General features: G+C 37.1%; 1 protein-coding gene across 1 annotated transcript in view; it reads right to left on the bottom strand.

Annotated features, from left to right (window-relative positions):
- Positions 1-19751, bottom strand: part of LOC127648702 (ephrin type-A receptor 3-like) — a 182179-nt gene that overhangs the window by 148821 nt on the left and 13607 nt on the right. The window contains exon 2 of the mRNA XM_052133423.1: positions 9754-9818. Coding sequence (XP_051989383.1) covers positions 9754-9818 — 65 coding nt within the window. The remainder of the gene's footprint in view (positions 1-9753; positions 9819-19751) is intronic.

The following is a 19751-nucleotide window of genomic DNA, read 5'->3' as shown; positions in this document are numbered from 1 at the left end:
TAAATATCAAACGGAGATTAACTGCTCGCTTTGGGAACATGTTGGCTTTCCTGTGAGCCTCTCCAGAAAGCTTCAATGTCGGGAGGTTTATTGGGTCACAGGTCAACGAGATAATCCTGAAGTATGAAATGCAAGTCCAGCTGTGAGACCTGATTTAGCCTTACAGTTCACTCCCATTAAATTACTGCCATGCAAGCAAAACAAAGAGACTTTACTATCATTGAATCTAAGGTAAACACTCCACAAGGACACGCTGGAATGTTCTATGAAGTGTTAGTCAGAGACGTAATGTGGGAACAGGATTCTGATGTCCAACTAATACATTGACGGTACGCAATCCAATAACGGACTGGGAATGACCGGTAAAGTCTTTCAATTCAGATTACTAATCTGATATTTTACCGTAATGTATTAATTAATCCTGATTATATATGGTTTATGTCTATTTAAGAATGTCTATTTAAGAGCTCTTGGTGAGACTAAGGCTGCATCCCTTATTTATGTGCTTCCAATACACTGACAGTGTTGCCTTCCATTTCAGTCTGACGTAATAGCTTTGGGAGACCACAAGGGAGTGACATAACATTTACCGAAGCTGGTCGCGGCATGGACAAGGGACAGATCACACAACCCTCTACGATCATGTTGGAGAAAGAACCGTCATTGGCTAGTAAATTTTAGATTTTACTCACCAGACATTTGACAACATGTAATTATAAATGTAACTAAAAATATATTAAGCAAACTGAGAGAGGGGGCCTCTTCATATATATTCACTAGGGGTGTGACGATACACTTAGCTCACGAGACGAGACGATACACGATATTGCGTTCACGAGAACGAGACAAGATATTAATACTATTTTTAAGAAATCTTCAATGATGAAATATATGACTGGAAAAATACTCTTTTATTCGACTGAAAGTCACAAAATGCAAAACAATGCAGGTGTATTTCGAAATGATTTAACAAATCATCTTGTAATGAATTTCACTTCAGTTCTACTTTCTGAGTATCAATTATCATATGCAGTAAAAGACAGAACAATATTCAAGTACTGTAAAAGGTTTTTGCCACAAACTCAACTGACTGGCTTCTCTCCTGTATGATTTCACATGAGTCTCTTCAGATCTGGTTGATTAGTTGAGAGATGTGGTGGTTCTGTAGGTGTCTTTGCATAGTGCTCATGTTAGCTGCAGTGTACAGCACTATTTTCTTACAGTGCTTACATACTGCTCGTGTCTTGTCTGTCACTCTGTCGCCGTTTATTGTGCTGCAATACAAACAATTTAAAAGTGGCGGGGGTATCTTCTATGCTAAATTCACCCTTACACACTGTCATGCTGATATACTGTCACGTTTTAATATCTCATGGAACAAAATCTCGTCACAACCCTAATATTCACACAATATAGCACATTGTAATTTTTATAATATTTTGCTTTATGATTTTAATCACATTTTAGCTTTTTAAAAATGTAAAAATTTTGACATTTCGTGCACATTTTTAACAAAATAATTCACAAGATAGGAACCTAATAATGAAAATTAGGGGTCACGATTGTGAAATCTGAATGACAATTGTCAAATAAATAATTGTGATTATAACGATTAATTGCCTGTTTTTGGGCGATGATGATTAATTGTCTGTTTTACATGTGTCACGAATATGACGATTAATTACCATACAAACTCACTATGTGCGCTTCATGCCAAGTCATTTATACAAATTTATCTCGGGTAATATAATAAAACAAGTGTATATGATTTCATTTCAGGCTTCAAAAACGTATGAATGACAGTCAAATATAAATGTAAAAATAATATTTTAATTATCAAAATATGCTAAATAACTCAAATATATCTCTTTTATTTGTCTGATTTACTTTTGAGCCATTGGACTTTTTCAATGTTTTGTTTTCTTTTGCTTATTTTGTAAACCAGCCAACCTGTATAGCTATTATATTATATTATATTATATTATGCAATAGTAAAATATTTCTGCCTAAAATTCTTCACACATTATTTTAAGGCTCTCTGATTAACTCACAAGCCCTTATTTCTAGTCAAGGAAGACATTGAGTTTCTGCATTTTATCATCTCCACATAAATAGAGCAGGGCACCTCCTCTGTCTCACTGCGTGTTATTAAAACTGTGTGAATAAACCCACAATGACCATAGACATTAAGTTAAACTGGAGCACTTTGCTATCACAAAATTAATTTGTTTAAACCTTGTTTATATTTTGCGGGAGTTTGGCGCAAGCCTCTGTGTGGTTCAACTTCAAACGCTCTCAATAGAGCTGCTTTTGTGACGTCCGGTGTGCGGTTCCCTGAGATGCTCGGAGTTCAACTGAATGAGACACAAGCGCTTTTTCCTGCGTGCTCATAAGACAGCATGTAGGGAAAGACGAGGCTGAATCCAGCTTCTTAATTGCTTAATTGCTTTTTATTCAGGAAAAGGGCCTCGGTGCTTCGACACTACACAACTCTATCACTGGCGAGTGAAATGTTAATATTTACTTGCCAGTGGCTAATAACAGAAGTTTTTATGGTCACATAGTGCAAAATTTACTTGCATATGTGAGTGATTTACTCGCAATGTAGAGGGCTGTCACGCAAACATTACAAGCTGATGGTAGTCCAGAGTAATGAAGGTTTTTGGTCTTATTCAAGAATTAAGTGAAGTTGATCAGTTTGCAGGTTATTGTATGAAACTGGTGTAACTGTGCAAACTGAATGATTACAAACAGTGATGTTTATTATGCAATTTCCCTGTATGTAGCATTGAATAGGTCTTTCATTCAAGCTGTCAAACAACAAAAAGCCAACTTGTAACTAATAATACATTTTGTAGGCTCTATGAAAGATACTTACTGTATACACAATATAACACCCAGTAACAACTAGAGTAAATAATATACGTCCTTTGATAATGATTTGGGAAGAATTTAATGGAACACTATGCGAGTTGAGCTCTCTAGAGTTGGTGAGCCTGTGGTGTGTGTATGTACCTTCATAGGAAATAATTGTTTCGAATTTTAGAATGCACCATGTGGTCCATCAGACGCGTCCAGTGCGCGGCCAACTTTAATTAACCCTGCCACACATACTTTACAAAAGTTGTGTTAAGAAATATGTTTTAAAAGATAAAGACTATTGTGCAACAAGTGGCCCTTTTTACAGTAAATCTGAAAAAATCCAGATATATTTATATCAATAATCATCGGGAAAATCATCAGATTATCTATACGTGAAAAACGGCATCGATCCCAAGCCTAATGTAATGTAAAAAAATGTGTCTTACTGTTTGCTTTCGCATGTAAGCATTAGTATCTAGCTAAATGTATTCCCTAAAAATTCACGATTACTAAACCTTTTGTTTTATACATTAAAAAACTTTTGTGACCTGCATTTCTCAAGAGAGCTGTAACAAACACCACATCAATTAAGCCATCTAGGCACTTCGGCATACTATTTTCAAAACACTATTATTTGGGATTGACTGATTCTAATCTTGCATACTCTATATAGTATGAAAGTTGGAATGCTGCCTAGGCAAAACACAGCACCTGTAGACACTCTTTGCATCTGCCAAAGAGCAACAAAACTACACCACCACAAAATCACAAATACTAATCCGTACCCTCCTACTCATTTACCCAAGCAAATCTACTCAATATAATTTGAGACCTGCTTGTGAATTATGAATATTAAATAAGACTAATCTCATTTCTTATGTTTGGCTAACAGTGTGCATCTATTTTAAGGATCTGCAATGCATCCTACATGTCTTTTGAAGTGTTTGCATTGACTTCTACATCTTATACATGCTGTAATTCCATATTCATTGGCTGTGTTAGGGCAAGGTGGCAGTGCTGTGTTACCAACAAATATAATCCAATTATGCAATGCAATACTCTGTTATGAAAGTCTGATATTTCTCTGTTTGAGAAGAGAATACAGAGCACAGACTGTCACACTATTTTCAGCAATGTTGAAAAATCACTTGTAAATTGTGCTCGTCTCCAGATTTAGCTGCTACATGACACATCTTGTGTATGTGTGGCACGGGGCAATCTGATCTAGCTTCTGACAGCTCTATTAAATCATTTAAAAGGCGGCTGTGAAATCCCAAAGATTGATTTTCTTTTAAGCTCACCATGGTTTTTGCTAACTTGATTATTTTTAGACCACTTTGGGTGCATCAAGAGACAGAGCAGGGCTCCTCTACTCCACTCAGAATAAACGGCTCACTCCTCTGCTCTCTGGCACAGGAAACTGTGTTCCTGCTGTAGACTCTCTTAATCTTGATGTCTTCGTCAACTAAATTGGAAGAAAGTGAGAATGTTGGTGGTGTAAAGCCGAACCTGAGCGGTTCTTGGCTGGAAACAGGAGTAAGCTCTCAAAGCCCACTTGCGTACGTAGACTTCACAGATGACATTGAAACTAGGTTTGAGCAAAACTACATATTTCGAAAAATAAGCTAGGGTTTAGGGTGGGTTGCTTGAACAACTAGGCGACTAATCATTCTTATGGAACCCATATATAAAAGGCTGGTTTCTATGGAAGAACATTAAAAGGTTAGTTCACCCAAAATTGAAAATTCTCTCATGATTCACTTACCTTACCATCCCAGATGTGTTTGACTTTCCTTCTTTCAACAGAACCAAATTGAAGATTTTTAAAACACATTACATACATCTTTTTGTCCATACAATGCAAGTAAACAGGTTCCATTAGCCTGCTGGCTATTTGACAGGCCAAAAGACATATTTAGGCAGCATAAAAGTAATCCACACGACTCCAGTTGTTCAATTAATGTCTTCGGAAGCAAACCGATAATTACTTTTTTTTCACTTTAAATCGTTGCTTGCAGTACTGCTGTTTGAAATTACCTAACTCTTACATGACATTCGTTCCTCTGTTGTCACTCTCCTTACATTTAATATATAATTTACCATCTATAAATGTAATTAATGTTAACAAATTATGCATCTTTTCAAAGGTCTAGGGGTTCAACATTGATATCCGATCTCTGTTGCATGATAGCAATCCTTCAGAAACAGCAATTTGTTTATTTGTGCCAGGAGTACAAATGAATACATGCAATATCAAAACGGGAAATCATACCTTTATTATGAAATCGCGATAGCCAGATGAATCCAATTCGCCACACTTGGGTCAATTGTCAATAACAAGGGTTCTTTGAAAAACATCCAACAGTACTTTTTGTCCATAAAAGTGATAAATCTGAGAAATATTGATATATTCTCTAGAGGTCGACCGATTAATCGGCCGGCCGATTAATCGGCCGATTTTTTGTATTTTTTACATAATCGGCATCGGCCAATATCCACGCATATCAAGCCGATTATTAGGTAGGCGCATCTGTGGGCAGCCTAGTGTTGTTGTGGAACACGTGTTCAACGCACACTGCCCTTAGAGTCATTTTCCAGCAGAGTGAGCAGACCTCATCCAGTGCCTAAGGAAGGAGCTAAGTTCCTTGGAGAAAACAGTAAGGGTTAAATTTGTATAACTTCTTTAGATTTAATTAAAAACTTTTGATATGTTACTGCCAACTTCAAGAAAAAAACGTGACAAACTGCGATAGTTGACATGACGTTCGGCTACTTTGGATATTGATAGCGTAGTTGAAGTTGAAATTATCACAGCAGAAGGGTTGCTATCATGTCACAATAAGTAAGCTAGAATTTTGCAATTACAGACAGTGAATCTGAGACTTTTATTTGTTCTGTTTGTGTGTCTTATATTTGAGAGGGTTGTCACTCAATGCAGATAAATAAGTAATAAAATACCAACGCAGTATAGGCTATTGAAGGACTGGCTTTGCTAAGCTCGGACGTTATCGGTTCTGCTGTCGGTACTGGAGAAATTAAGAAAATACATTCTTTATTGCTATAAAGAGAAAGTTATTTTATCTCGCCAGCCATTTCTATGTATAATAATATGAAACCATTCGTCTGTGATGCAATTTAGCTATTCGCAGTCAGAGAGAGAGAGAGAGAGAACTCGCTCACGCGGTGCCACAGCGGGCAACAAAACAAGCCCTGCTTAATGAGTGACAGAACTAAACATTCAGACATAGCCTGGTTTAGATCTGTGATTATTAGTCTGATTTTATTTTAGATTTCGGCTTCCAAAGATTATAAAATGAATATGTATACATAAGTCGCATTCTGTCTAGCACAACTTCCTTCCCTTCACAGCAGTGCACTGACATTTCTCCCTAAAACTCAAACTTAACGTCAGAATCAGCACGATCGGTGATTGTTGTAAAATGCTACTGTTGCTAAATTGCGGGACGCGTTTAATAATAAAAAGAGCGCAAGAGATAGGCTACCGTTCCCAAGGCGGCGCGCGCTCCGAAACACACCGCAAAGAGACAAGCAAACTATAGACTTTGGGTTTCATGTGCACGTCAAAACGATCAAATATACACAAAAATATGTCAAAACGACAGGCTTGGAGATTCACTTAAACACAGTTTATGTCTTAAATGGACGTAGTTATGGAAATAGTTGGGAGAAAATATGCTGCATCAGGAGTCTATTAGATCTGAACTCTTAAAGGGGAAGCTGTCTATTAAACATGCTGACGATTGAGCCATTACTGCGAATCAAACAACAAAAGGCAAAGAGAAAATCACTTACAGCTCTTGAATGAATAACTTCTACATTAACTCTTTCCCTGCCAAACACAGAATTTTCCGTGTTTTATGAAAAAACGCTTCCCCGGCAAACACAGAAATTTCCGGGTTTCCGTGTTTTAGGTGTTATACGGTAAGGAAGACCCCCGCGCATGTTTTGAAAGAGTATGCAACTCTTTGATCAAAGAAACAGACTGCGATCGTCTCAAACATGAAGAAGTGGAGTATTGAGAAGCTCAAAATATCAGACATAAACATGCCTTTTTCTCAGCTTTTTGTCTGAAATGTTGTTTTTTGACAAAACCTACCTCTGTTCAAGTCGCAATAAAAAAAGAACAAATGAAGATAAAATAAAATCATTTTTTTTGCCTAAAAGCAGAGGCTCAGATCTTTATTGTGATATATAGCATCTTCATATATTCATGGAAGAAAATATTCTGCGGGCCATTAAAGTTTAGCGAAAATCGTCAAAAACCCTGGCGGTGGCTGGCAACTTTTTTTTAAAAACGCTGGCGGGGAAAGGGTTAATAAGCATTAATCTATCTATGATAAACTATGCAGTGTTGATTTACAATTGATTACTTTATTAGATTTCTTTTTAGACCACACCTGAACAGTAATGTTAGTAGACCTTCCTGAAATAAAATTATATATATATAACAAAAAGAACCGTTAAGAATACCGTTAAAGTACCGGATCGATAAGCAGTATCGGTAAGATAGTAATACCATTAAAACCTTAACGATACCCATCCATAGTTATGCCTGTGCTTCTCTTGGATGCTCTGAATATTGGATTATGTGCCCCTTAATTAAAGCTGCATTTGGATCTCAACCTTCGTGTATCGGAGCAGTTCGTAATGCCTGCTTTGTTTATTTAATATATTTGTTACACATTATTTATACAATATGTTTTTACATTATACATTTTTAATTTTAAGTGTACAAGTGCAGATTGGTCAAGTGTACAATAAATGTATTTGTTGAGGAATTTTGTCTATCTTAAGTAATTATTTGTGTTACATTTTATCTTTCAAATAAAAGGTTCAAATAAGAGGTTAAAAACAAGCACATATCGGCCAAATATCGACCAAAATAAATCGGCAGCATTAATCGGCCATCGGCCAACCCGGATTTCAAAAGATCGGCATCGGCCTGAAAAAACCAATATCGGTCGACCTCTAATATTCTCTATTGTTTACATGTTATCTCGCCTGGAAGAATTACCCTTCATCGTCGTTCTTCAACAAACTATGCAATCTGAGCAGCATTTATATTGTAAAACTGTATATTATCTTATATATTAGAGTCTCATAAACTAAATGAGCCGGTCTCCAAAGTCTATTTTTAAAAATGCGGCACAGTTTCATTCATAATAGCCAAGCAGTGCCCAAAGATTTTGTGTTGTCTTTGAGAGGCGGAGCCTTAATTTTACTCTGTACTCTTCCAGCGATTTTACAGAGAAAAAAGCTTGCAGGAACCCCGTTTTTTGTTAGATCTTTAAAACATAACTTCTCTAGACTTGTGACTTTGAGAACATTGCATTTCTGGGTTGTCTTGGCACTTTTATTCTTGTTTTTTATTATAAAAACATGTTCAGCACAAAATATTTCCATTACTATAAACTTCAGCTTCTCGAACTTTAAAAAATAACAACATATATTAATTCTGTAATAAACACATATTAATTCTGAAATAAAGCCCAAAGTGTCTTCTTTCAAAAGATACTACAACGGTGTCCATACTCCAAAGGGTCCAGTACATACAACCATTTAAGTTCAGGTATGTCATTTTCACGGTTTGTGCTCAAAAAACAGGTTAATAAAGTTTTAATTATCAGTTTGTTTTTACACAAACCTATTCATTTGCTTCAGTATACATTAACTGATCGACTGGAGACATCTGGATTAATTTTATTCTACCTAAATATACCTTTTGGACCATCAAATAGCCAGCCATCTATTGGCACCCGTTTACTTAAATTGCATGGACAAAAACTTCACTTCGGTTCTGCTAAAGAAGGAAAGTCATACACATCTGGGATGGCTTAAAGGTAAGTAAATCATGAGAGAATTTTCATTTTTGGGTGAACTAAACCTTTAATGACAAATGTCTGAAAAAAACAAAAAGCACAATTAATTGCACTTATTGAAAAATAAACACATTGCATTGACTGTGCTTGCATTTTTGGGGGATGCAATTGCAAATGATTGTGGCTGTGACTATTTCAATCGAAAATATTTTGCACAAAATTGAATCATAATAAATTCAATAATAAATATTTACCTTCCAAAGTTCAATTGCAAAATTTCCAAACATTCAGTTTTTATTTATTTATTTATTTATTTATTTAATCTTTATTATTTGATCAGCCCATTATATTTTGCTTTGTGAATGCTTATTTGGTGGTATTTCTCAGGGGCACATCATGGAATTCATTTGACTAAAAATTTTAATCAATTGACAGCCCTATAAAAATATATCTAGATAAATGACCACACTAATTGACTACGTTGATAGATGAGGAATCAACTAGATGACCATCGTGACCTAACCCTACTTGACACCACATCCCATAACACACACACACACACACACGCCTATAGAGTTTAATTTGCATTAACTCGATAGGCACATACCATAGACTTCTATTGTTTTTATATACAGCTGATTATAATTACTATATTACTAACCCATACACTAACCCTGAAAGAAAACATTAGAATTTTTTTAATTTAAAAAGGCATTATTTAATTTATGTTATTTAATTTGTATGATGTTGTATCCATACTCATGAATATACATGTGCAGGACAGGTCTGATCATGTGCAGATCCAGCACATCTGAGAAGTGATTACAGATGAATGGACGCAAGTTGAAATGTATTAAATGGGCCTCAAATGTGTGTCTGAAATCGATAGTTTAAAGGTCCCTAAATAGTTTACATCATTTAGTGTGAAACAGGTGCTGAGACAAAGTGCACCATAATTGTCTGGGTGCTAGATTCAACATTGATTAAAGAGGTCTGAGGTGGCACGTGTGGTTGTGTCTCGATTTTGATTGGATGCGTTTGCATTACTCACCCCTTCTGCTGGGTAGGCCTCCCAGCCAAGGTCTCCCAGAGCAGACATCGTGTCCAGCAATGTAACTACAGAGAAAGAAAGACGAGGAGATGGAGAGAGAAAAAGGGAACACAGGGGAGAGAAAAAGAGTAATGACTTGTTAAAGTTCAGTCAACCTCATGACATATTGTGAGGAAAACAAGCTGGTTAGATGAGATTGCATATTTGGCAAGTAAATCACTGAGCAGTTGAAGACCTTCAGGTCCATAGCCTCAGGGGCAAGAGTATAGCCCCATGGTTTAAATCTCCCACAATGCCCTCGTTCATCCAGCTGAGAGAAAACATTCTGCTGGGAAGCCATTACAAAGAGAAAGACTGTTTTATAAATCAGAGATATCAATGAAAACACATATATGACTTCCACAGTATTATCGACAAAGTTTGCCCTCACTATTGTTAGTATTGTTGGTTTTTACTTTCATGTCTGGAGTGTGTGTATGTGAGTGTGTGTGTGTGTGTGTGTGTGTGTGTGTGTGTGTGTGTGTGTGTGTGTGTGTGTGTGTGTGTGTGTGTTCCAAGAGGATTGGATCAACAAACCATCTAAGTGGCTATTTAAATTCTGGTGCCAGTCTCTCTCCCTCACCCTGAGTGTCTCAAACTGTGCTTTCCAACTACGAGCTACGTTCCAGGGTAATTAAGGTCTTGGCATCATCAACCATTAATTTTTAATCACTTCAGATTGTGCTTTTTCACACTGAGGAAAAGATGTACTTATGGGTCATTTTATGAAGTGGTGCAAAACATGTTAGTGCAATTTCATGTTTCATAATAATTTCATATTTTATTTCCATTTAACAAAACATTTATGGAGTATTTTATCATTTTAAACATGCGCTAAAATAAGATGTTATTTAAAAAATGGTCTGTTTGAAGAGTGTAATGTAAAGGAATATACTGGGTTTATTAAAAATGAAGATCAATCAATAGCATTTGTGTCATAATGTTTATTACCCCAAAAAAGTATTTCATCTTATTTAAAAAGCTAAATTTGGGGCGTGACTCCAGTCAAGCTTCCTTATCATCCAATTGGCCCGGTTGCTAGGGTGGGTAGAGTCACGTTGGGTTAACCTTGTCGTTATAATGGTCTGCACTTATATAGGGCCTTTTTAACCTTATCAGTATTCAAAGCGTTTTACACTGTTGACTCATTCACCCATTCACACACACATTCATACACCAATGGCGGCAGAGCTGCCATGCAAGGTGCTAGCCTGCCATTTAGAGCAACTTGGGGTTCAGTGTCTTGCCCAAGGACACTTCAGCATGTGGAGTCGTGTGGGCCAGGATTCGAACCACCAACCCTGCGATTATTGGCCAAACCGCTCTACCAACTGAGCCACAGCCGCTATAATGTGGTACTCATTATAGGTGGGGCATGTGGTGAGTTGTGCGTGTATGTCACGGAGAATAGCGCGTGATCTTCGTGGTAATGCGCTCAAAAGCCAAATGAAAAGAGGCATGAATTGACTGTCTCAGACGCAGAGGCAACTGAGATACTACGCCACCACGAGGACTTAAGAGTGCATTGGGAATTTGGCATGCCAAATTGGGGAGAAATCCCCCACCAAAGTAAATGTAAATAATAATTTGTGGTTACTGTAAAGCATTTATAATGGAAGTGAATAGGGCCAGTCCATTCACATAAAGTGAAAAGTCTAGAATAGAAAAATTTAAGACATAAATACATACATAATATCGTATTAACGTGTTTGTAAGGTAAAACAATCCTTTACTAACCTTTTCTGTTTGAAGTTAAAGCCATTTTTTACATTTTAAATGTAAGTATATGAAGTAGAAATGTCTATGACTTCTCTATGACATGAGCAATTTTAGTAATTTGCTATGATATTTAGATACCTGTAAAACAATTTTAGCATTTTGATTTAGTTATTTACATACACTGTATTAGTAGATAGATAGATAGATAGATAGATAGATAGATAGATAGATAGATAGATAGATAGATAGATAGATAGATAGATAGATAGATAGATAGATAGATAGATAGATACACAGATAGCAAACCAACATAGCATCAGCATAGTATCGACGTCTCTCGCGGCATCGAAATGACATTGCTCTCCGACGTCAATTCTACATATTTTTGCTCATCGAAGTCCTGAATCTACGTCGTTCACGCTATTAAAAACTAAAATAAAATCGATTGACAACTGATCCCGACCTTTACAACATAAAATAGACGTTGAATCGAAGTCTCCTTGCTATCTGGGTAGACAGACAAACAAACAGATAGATAGATGCAAAGAAATGAACACTGAAAAATCCATATTGGTTAACCACTGCAAGATACCTTGACTAACATTAGTATAACAAAAGTGTAGGATATGGCCCCTTCAGTATAACTGAGAAAAGTGCCTCTTTTTAGAAAATTACTTCGTAAGCCAGTCTTATCTCTCCCCTCCTCCTCTCTTCTGTCCCTGTCTAAACCGTCTGGATTGATGACGAACGCTTTTCCAAAGAGCTCCATGCCTGATGCAACACATTACACCCTGGTGATGGTGACATTTGTAAATAAATAAAGTTCCAGCGAAAGTGTGTCAGCGTGTTTGCTGAGGCTATTTGCTCAGTGAACAGGTAACATTTTCTCTGAGGAAATATTGCTCTTTAAAAAAGGCACACAATGAATAAAAAGCATTTCTGTGTTCTTTGTTTGGTTAAACCTACAGATTCCTGACTATAATAGTACACCAGCTAATGGCGGGTGGAAGAATACTCAATCCAACAGTATTCAACAGTAAATAAGAACAACTAATTCTAAAAGGTTAAATGAGGCTCATCAACTCCGTAACAGAGGAAGGAAGAGGCCGAATATCACAGATGGATCACTTTTATATCAATTACACATAACAGCTGCTGATGAAGTCTGAAGGAGAAAAACAAAGGAGCTCAGCCCTCCTTTATTTTGGAGGCTTAACAAACACAATCACATCCTTTCTGTTTCATGCCGGTGTATAAATAAGCTGTAAGAGATAAATACATCTTTTCTAAAAGGCAAAATTTGGTCCATTTAGATTTACATTATATTATTGTTATCCTTCATTTTCCAAGCCACTACTAAAAAACAAAAACAGCTTAAAGCAGCCTTAAACTGAATGGTGGTCTTAGCTGGTCTCTGAGCCTGGACATGCTGTTCTGATAACTGGTTTTAGAATAGTACTTTTCAGCTCTGTATGATTTGATATTTTCCTTGTTTCTTGTTGCTCTCTTTATCTCATTCCTCTCACACTCTCTTTCTCTTGTTCCCTCTCTCTCTCTCTCTCTCTCTCTCTCTCTCTCTCTCTCTCTCTCTCTCTCTCTCTCTCTCTCTCACTCACTCTGTTTCTCTGTCCCAGGGGAAGTCGATTCATCTGCACGTGTAACTCTAACTAGGCCTGGACTCCGTTTCCCACAGCTCAAAGATGCGCCCATTACCATCCCACCCCAGCTCATATTCATCATTATCCAATAAAACCTGACACAAAACACCATAAATGACTCGATACCAGATCAAAAGCAGCAAAACATTTCACAGAATAGAGATTCATATCTTCTCTCATCTCGCATTGATGACAGATACAATGCAGTATTATCTCTCACTTCCTGCGTTATCTTTGCCTTCAAGCTTTGTCAGCTAAATTTTGATGGTCCACCAGCTAGACCAGCACCAGACCAGTGCATTGTATCACAAACAATGCTGAACAAATTCTGGATTCCAAGATTGGTTTTAGTTTGACAAAACTCATCAAATCCAATCAGACTTCATTTGGGTTAAATGGCTTCAAGACACTTGTTACCAACTTTCTCTATCAATTCAGAGTTTGAACCCGAGGTTATGATTAGTTCACTTGAGGATTCACATAAATGAAGCGAACAGTCAATTGCGTGCGAGACAGCACGTGTCACATCTCGGGAGAGAGACAGCACGTGTCACATCTCGGGAGAGAGTCAGCGAGATTTACTTCTCCGCTGAAGATGTTCATGAAAATTATGATAAATTATAAGAATTTAAACACAGTTATAACACAGCACAAGAGGACGTTAAAAAAATATGATCAATCAAAACAGATTTACACGACGTGAATAATCACTATGAAATCATGAATAATTATAATACATTAACACAGCACAGAGGATCACTAGTAAATGATAAATACTTTAAAGGCATTTACACAGCAAGAAGAAACATTGCTGCTGCGGAAACTAGAGTACAAAAAAATGTGATGGAATATTCAAATAGATAATATATCGATGTGAAAATAACTTTATATAGGTCCACAACACGAACATTCAAGCTTCTAATTTTAAAAGTTTAATATCTTGATTTGAAATGTAAAAATTTTAAATTAAAACTTTAGTATTCATTTAAATGACAAATTTAATATGTGCACTTTGCTAGTTTTTAATAATTATTTTGTCGAAAACCAGTAAGATTCGATTCTCCCTTCTTGTTCTTTGAAGTCAACATGGCAAATAATAAAAAATCCTCAGCCTCTAGACACATTTAAAGACACTTACGTGCTCAAGCTGAAACCTCAGACAGGCCTGCAGACCAGGGTCTCAACTTTGACAATGTGGCGGGAGAAAAAGCATAGCTGTGATGCTGACGAAAGTTGTTGATGACTTCGAGGATCTTGCTCGAAGATTACTAAATTCTCGGAGTTGGAAAAAAGAATCGGGGACGTCGAGAGATGGTTCGATTATCTGGAGTCATTGGAGAGTGAATTAGCTGCTAACCCACTAGCGACCAAGAAAGAATTTGAAAGGGTTTGGGAAAAACTGGAGGATTTGGATAATCAGCATTGGCGAAACAACGTCCGAATTGTTGGAATTCCTGAGCATGAGGAGGGCCGAGATACGCTAAAATTCCTAGAGGAGCTCTTACAGAGTCTGCTCGATATAACAGGCCATAAGCTGAAAATAGAGCGAGCTCACAGAGTCCCAGCTTACACATCCGCTGAGGGTGACAGGCCCTGATCAATTCTGATCAGAAAGGAAGCATTCTTGGAAGAATCACAACATTTTCTTGTTCTCAGACTTTGCGAATTCAACAAGAGAGAAACGTGATCGATTCAAGCAATGCAAGAAACTCTTACATCAACGGAAGTTTGATTTTGCACTGATGATCCTGGCAAAGCTGAGAATAGATACTCAGGATGGCCGCAAAATATTTACATGCCCACAGCAAGCATTGTCTTTCAAAGAGACAATGGGGTGAGTAAACCATTTGGTGATTTTCATAAGGCCCCCAAGTGAATTGACTCACTGTACATACACTTGAATGTCTGAGGAAGCCGGGCACCTTTTTGTTTCTTTTTGCGCTGGTTCCGCCTAGTGGCTGGAGTTTATTTTGTGGAACAACACTCCTTCGGGACAGTTGCGGATGAATATGCTTTTTCTTTGTGCTTACTTTATGCATCCTATTAGCTGGAATTTGTTTTGGTGGAGTACTTTTTTCAGGACATTGGAAGGATTAGGGCATCTGCTGCACTCATGAACAGCCAGCTCACTTAAAGGCACCTATTATGGCATTTAAAATGTTCCTAATATTGTTTTGGGAGTCCCCAACAACAGTTTTACATGCATGCAATGACAAAAAACACTTTTGTTGTCTTATAATATGCATTTATGTTTACCTGATTTGCTTACCGACTCCAAAATGATTCGTTCAACGACTCATTTTTCCAAACCCCTCCTTTGCGTGACTGGGTGATTGGTCAGATGACCCAGTCAGTTGTGATTGGTATACTCTGTGCAGAGATTGTCGGAAACGGAACGCCCATCACCGCTTTGTAGTAAAAAAAAATCAAAATCGGAGAAGGAATTTGAGTTGATTTATGTTAGCGATCATACACTGTGCAGAGATTGTTGGAAACGGAACGCCCATCACCGCTTTGTAGTAAAAAAAAATCAAAATCAGAGAAGGAATTTGAGTTGATTTATGTTAGCAATCATACTATGTGCAGAGATTGTCGGAAACGGAACGCCCATCACCGCTTTGTAGTAAAAAAATCAAAATCAGAGAAGGAATTTGAGTTGATTTATGTTAGCGATCATAGCCCAAAGTTCGGTGGTAAACACCCAATCAGTTATTGTTTGCGTTATCCCAACGCATAAACATATTGGTAAAGCACTGCATTACTACAAGTTATTGCTCTATTCTTTATGACAACTCCAATAACATCGACAAACATTTCACATATTTAAAAAAAATTGACATTGGAGACCTAGAATCTGCGCTGAGCGTAACTTACACAACACACACAAATACTTATTTAAGCATGCTAAAAAACACATAAAAGCAACAATTATTAATAATACTTTCAGGTTGTGATTCGGAGGAGGAAGCTGATCCAAATAAAATTGGTACTGAACCTTCCTTCAGTATCAACCGGCTCGCGAATCCACACTTGAAAGCATTCATGTTCGTAAAGCAATCGTCATTAAAATCACGCGAACACAGCACAAGGTTCGGGCTATACTTGTGTGGTATAGTTGTAAATATAAACTCTAGCCACTGATTCTTCACATGCTCGTCCCTGGGCAGTGAAAAAAAGGTTGCTTTTGATATGCACTTCAGAACATAGCGTCTTGATGTCGACATGATGTTTTAAAGTTTTCCCTGGTGTCTGCGCGCGCAATGAGTGGGCGCGGCCAATTTGATAACTTTTCGTCTTGACGTCACAACGAAAAGGAAAATGACTCATTGGAAAAACGATTCATTACATTGACTCAGAGTCGACTCCTACTTTTGAGAGACAATAACTTTTTTTACGGTGAACTTTCATACATAAAACTTTGCAGGATGTTTTTGTTCACTTAAATCTGTTACACACTACATGAAAGGTAATTTTCAAAATTCCATAATAGGTGCCCTTTAACATTTGTTTGACTGTCCAAGTTTTTTTTTTTTTGTAGTGGTTCTGGCAGCTGGAGTTTGTTTTGTGGGGATCACACCTTCTTAGTTTTGTGAATGAAACTACAAGCTCATTGTGTTTATTCGGTTTATTGGTTGGAGTTTGTTTTATAGATTATTTTCTGTTATGTAATTCTGTTTTACAAAATGTTTATAGAAACACCGGGCTTGAGCATTCTGACAGCAAAGTTGTCACGGGGACTCTCGTAGGTGCACATGGACTGTTTGAGTTTAGAGGGATTTGTTTGGTTCTGGGGGAAGTTCGGGGTCTGACTGTGGCACTAATGTTGGAATGTGGTCTTTATAATTTTGTTTTTGACACATAATACATTTTTTTATAATATGTCAAAATGTCAAATGTTAATATGAGTGGATTATCTCACTCCACATGGAATGTGAATGGCTGGGGCATCCTAAAAAAGAAGGAAGGTAAGAAATATTATATAGTGTTTTTTCAAGAAACACATCTTTCCCCGCATCTGTTAGGGACTATACATTTTTTCAGCAGTCCATAAGATTTATTCTAGAATATATTTTTTTTATTATAATTTTTCTTTTATCTATTGCTTTAAGCAGATGATATTTAATTATTCGTCTCAGTCCTGAAGGCAGTTTCATTGTTCATGTGGAAAATGGCCTGCGGGTAAAAACTGTTCTTGTGCTTGGATGTCCTGGTGCTCAGTGCTCTGTAGCACCGGCCAGAGGGCAACAGTTCAAAGAGGGAGTGGGCAGGGTGTGTGGGGTCCATAGTGATATTACCAGCACGTTTCTTCACTCTGGATATGTACAGAACTTGGAGGGTAGGCAGGGGGGCACCTATAATCATCTCAGCAGTCCTGACTGTCCGTTGCAGTTTCCTTCTGTCTGATTTTGTGGCTGAACCAAACCAGACAGTTATAGATGTACACAGGACAGACAACTGAGAAGAACTGTGTCAACAGCTCCTGTGGAAAGTTGAAGTTCTTCAGCAGGAGAAAGGAAGATTGTGGAGTGATTGAGTTTTCATTTTAAAGTAATTTGATCATTAGTGATATTGTATTAATATCTTACTTGAAATTATATAATTATTTTTGATTTATTTATTCATACATATTTTATGGCCAGTGTGGGAAAATGATTGGGAAAATTGTTTAGTCTTTAAACAAATGGAAGACTGCCAAAAATATATTGCATTAAATATTGATCATAAATAGCTTATTTTGTCACTTTGCTCACAGCTGATTGGTCCAGTATCTGGATGAGATCTCTGATCGGGAACATAACCTGCACTGGAGCAGGTTAGCCGATAAGCATATGTTACTATGGTAAGGAACCCCGATAAAAGCCTAACCACTTTACTGGTACCACGAATTCAGAGTTCACTTAAACGAAGCTTAAACTTAACTAGCTAGCTGATTAATCCTGCTTTGTGACATAGGCCACAGCACTAACCAGCAAAAACTAGACTGGGCAAACATGGACATTCATGCTGGTCTAAGCTGGTCTTTTCAGTTGGATAATATGGATAGTTTAGAGAGAGCGCATTTACACTTTTTTTACACTGTACTTGGAGCGTGGGATTCATTTTTTCTGCCGGTATACAACTCTGTCTGTTAACACACCGTCTGAGTCAATTTCTCATGACCACCTGTGCTTTCTGCCCTGAACAGACTGTATGGGCTCTTCACAGCAGCCATCCTCGTGTATTGATTATTGTCGGTGGGCAGCATTTAACAATGAAGAAGAAAATCTGAGAGTCTATGTGACTGTGTTACAGGAACAGGATGCCCCAGAGACAAGCTGAGTCCACTCCAGGATTTTACTGTGATGAATAAATAGATATGACACTTTTATCATAATCCATTGATCTGTTTTACTTTCACTCCCTTGTATTGGTGAGTCAGTTCAGGGAAGACAGTGAATTAAAGAACATCCTTGAAAGGAAACCGTTTCTGTTATTTTCTGATATATATTAAATGAGCAGGCCAATAATTCAGACAATATTTAGTAATTATTGAAAATGCCAAATATCTTTGGCTACTTACCATGTCAATGTCAAAATCTACTGACAGCCTTGTAAATAATGGCCATAATATTTTAGCAAGTATTTCTAAATTAATTTTGAGCAATTATTGTAAAATATGTCTAAAAAATGTTTTATATATATATATATATATATATATATATATATATATATATATATATATATATATATTATTTGCTATATTTGCTATCATTACATTCTAACTATAGAAAATGTCCAAATTGTGCCCAAAGTGTCAATATTTTGTGTGGTCACCATTATTTTCCATCATGGCTTTAACCCTCTTGGGCATGAAGTTCACAACCTCTGGATATGAAGCTTTAACCCTCTTGGGCATGAAGTTCACAACCTCTGGATATGAAGCTGATATGTGCACTCAACTTCTTTGGTCGACCATGGCAAGGCCTGTTCTGAGTGGAACCTGTCCTGTTAAACCACTGTATGGTCTTGGCCACCGTGCTGCGGCTCAGTGTCAGGGTCAGTGTCAATCTTCTTATAGCCTAGGCCATCTTTATGTAGAGCAACAATTCTTTTTTTCAGATCCTCAGAGAGTTCTTTGCCATGAGGTGTCATGTTGAACTTCCAGTGACCAGTATGAGGGAGTGTGAGAGCGATGATTTTGCTCTTATGGAAAGAAATTGGTACTTTTTATTTTATTCAGGGCCTTCAGCTGCTCACAATGTATAGTCAGAACATTAATAACGTGAAAAATTACTATTACAACTTAAACTACTTCAAAGAGTTCTCATCAACAAATCATCCATGTACAGCAATGACAGCTTTGCAGATCCTTGGCATTCTAGATGTCAGTTTGTCCAGATACTCCGGTGACATTTTACTATAGTCTTTTCGGCACTTCTCACACATCTTACAGTCTAGCTGATCCCACAAAACATCAATGGGGTTTAGATCCATAGATATTACTCTTTTCCAATTATCTGTTGTCTAATGTCTGTGTTTCTTTGCCCACACTAACCTTTTCTTTAGTTTTTTTTGTTTCAAAAGTAGCTTTTTCTTTGCAAT

This window comes from Xyrauchen texanus, chromosome 9 (assembly GCF_025860055.1).
Source record: "Xyrauchen texanus isolate HMW12.3.18 chromosome 9, RBS_HiC_50CHRs, whole genome shotgun sequence".
In the NCBI taxonomy this organism is placed as follows: Eukaryota; Metazoa; Chordata; class Actinopteri; order Cypriniformes; family Catostomidae; genus Xyrauchen; species Xyrauchen texanus.
Note: the sequence above shows the minus strand (reverse complement) of the source record. Positions and strands in the feature narration are given on the sequence as shown.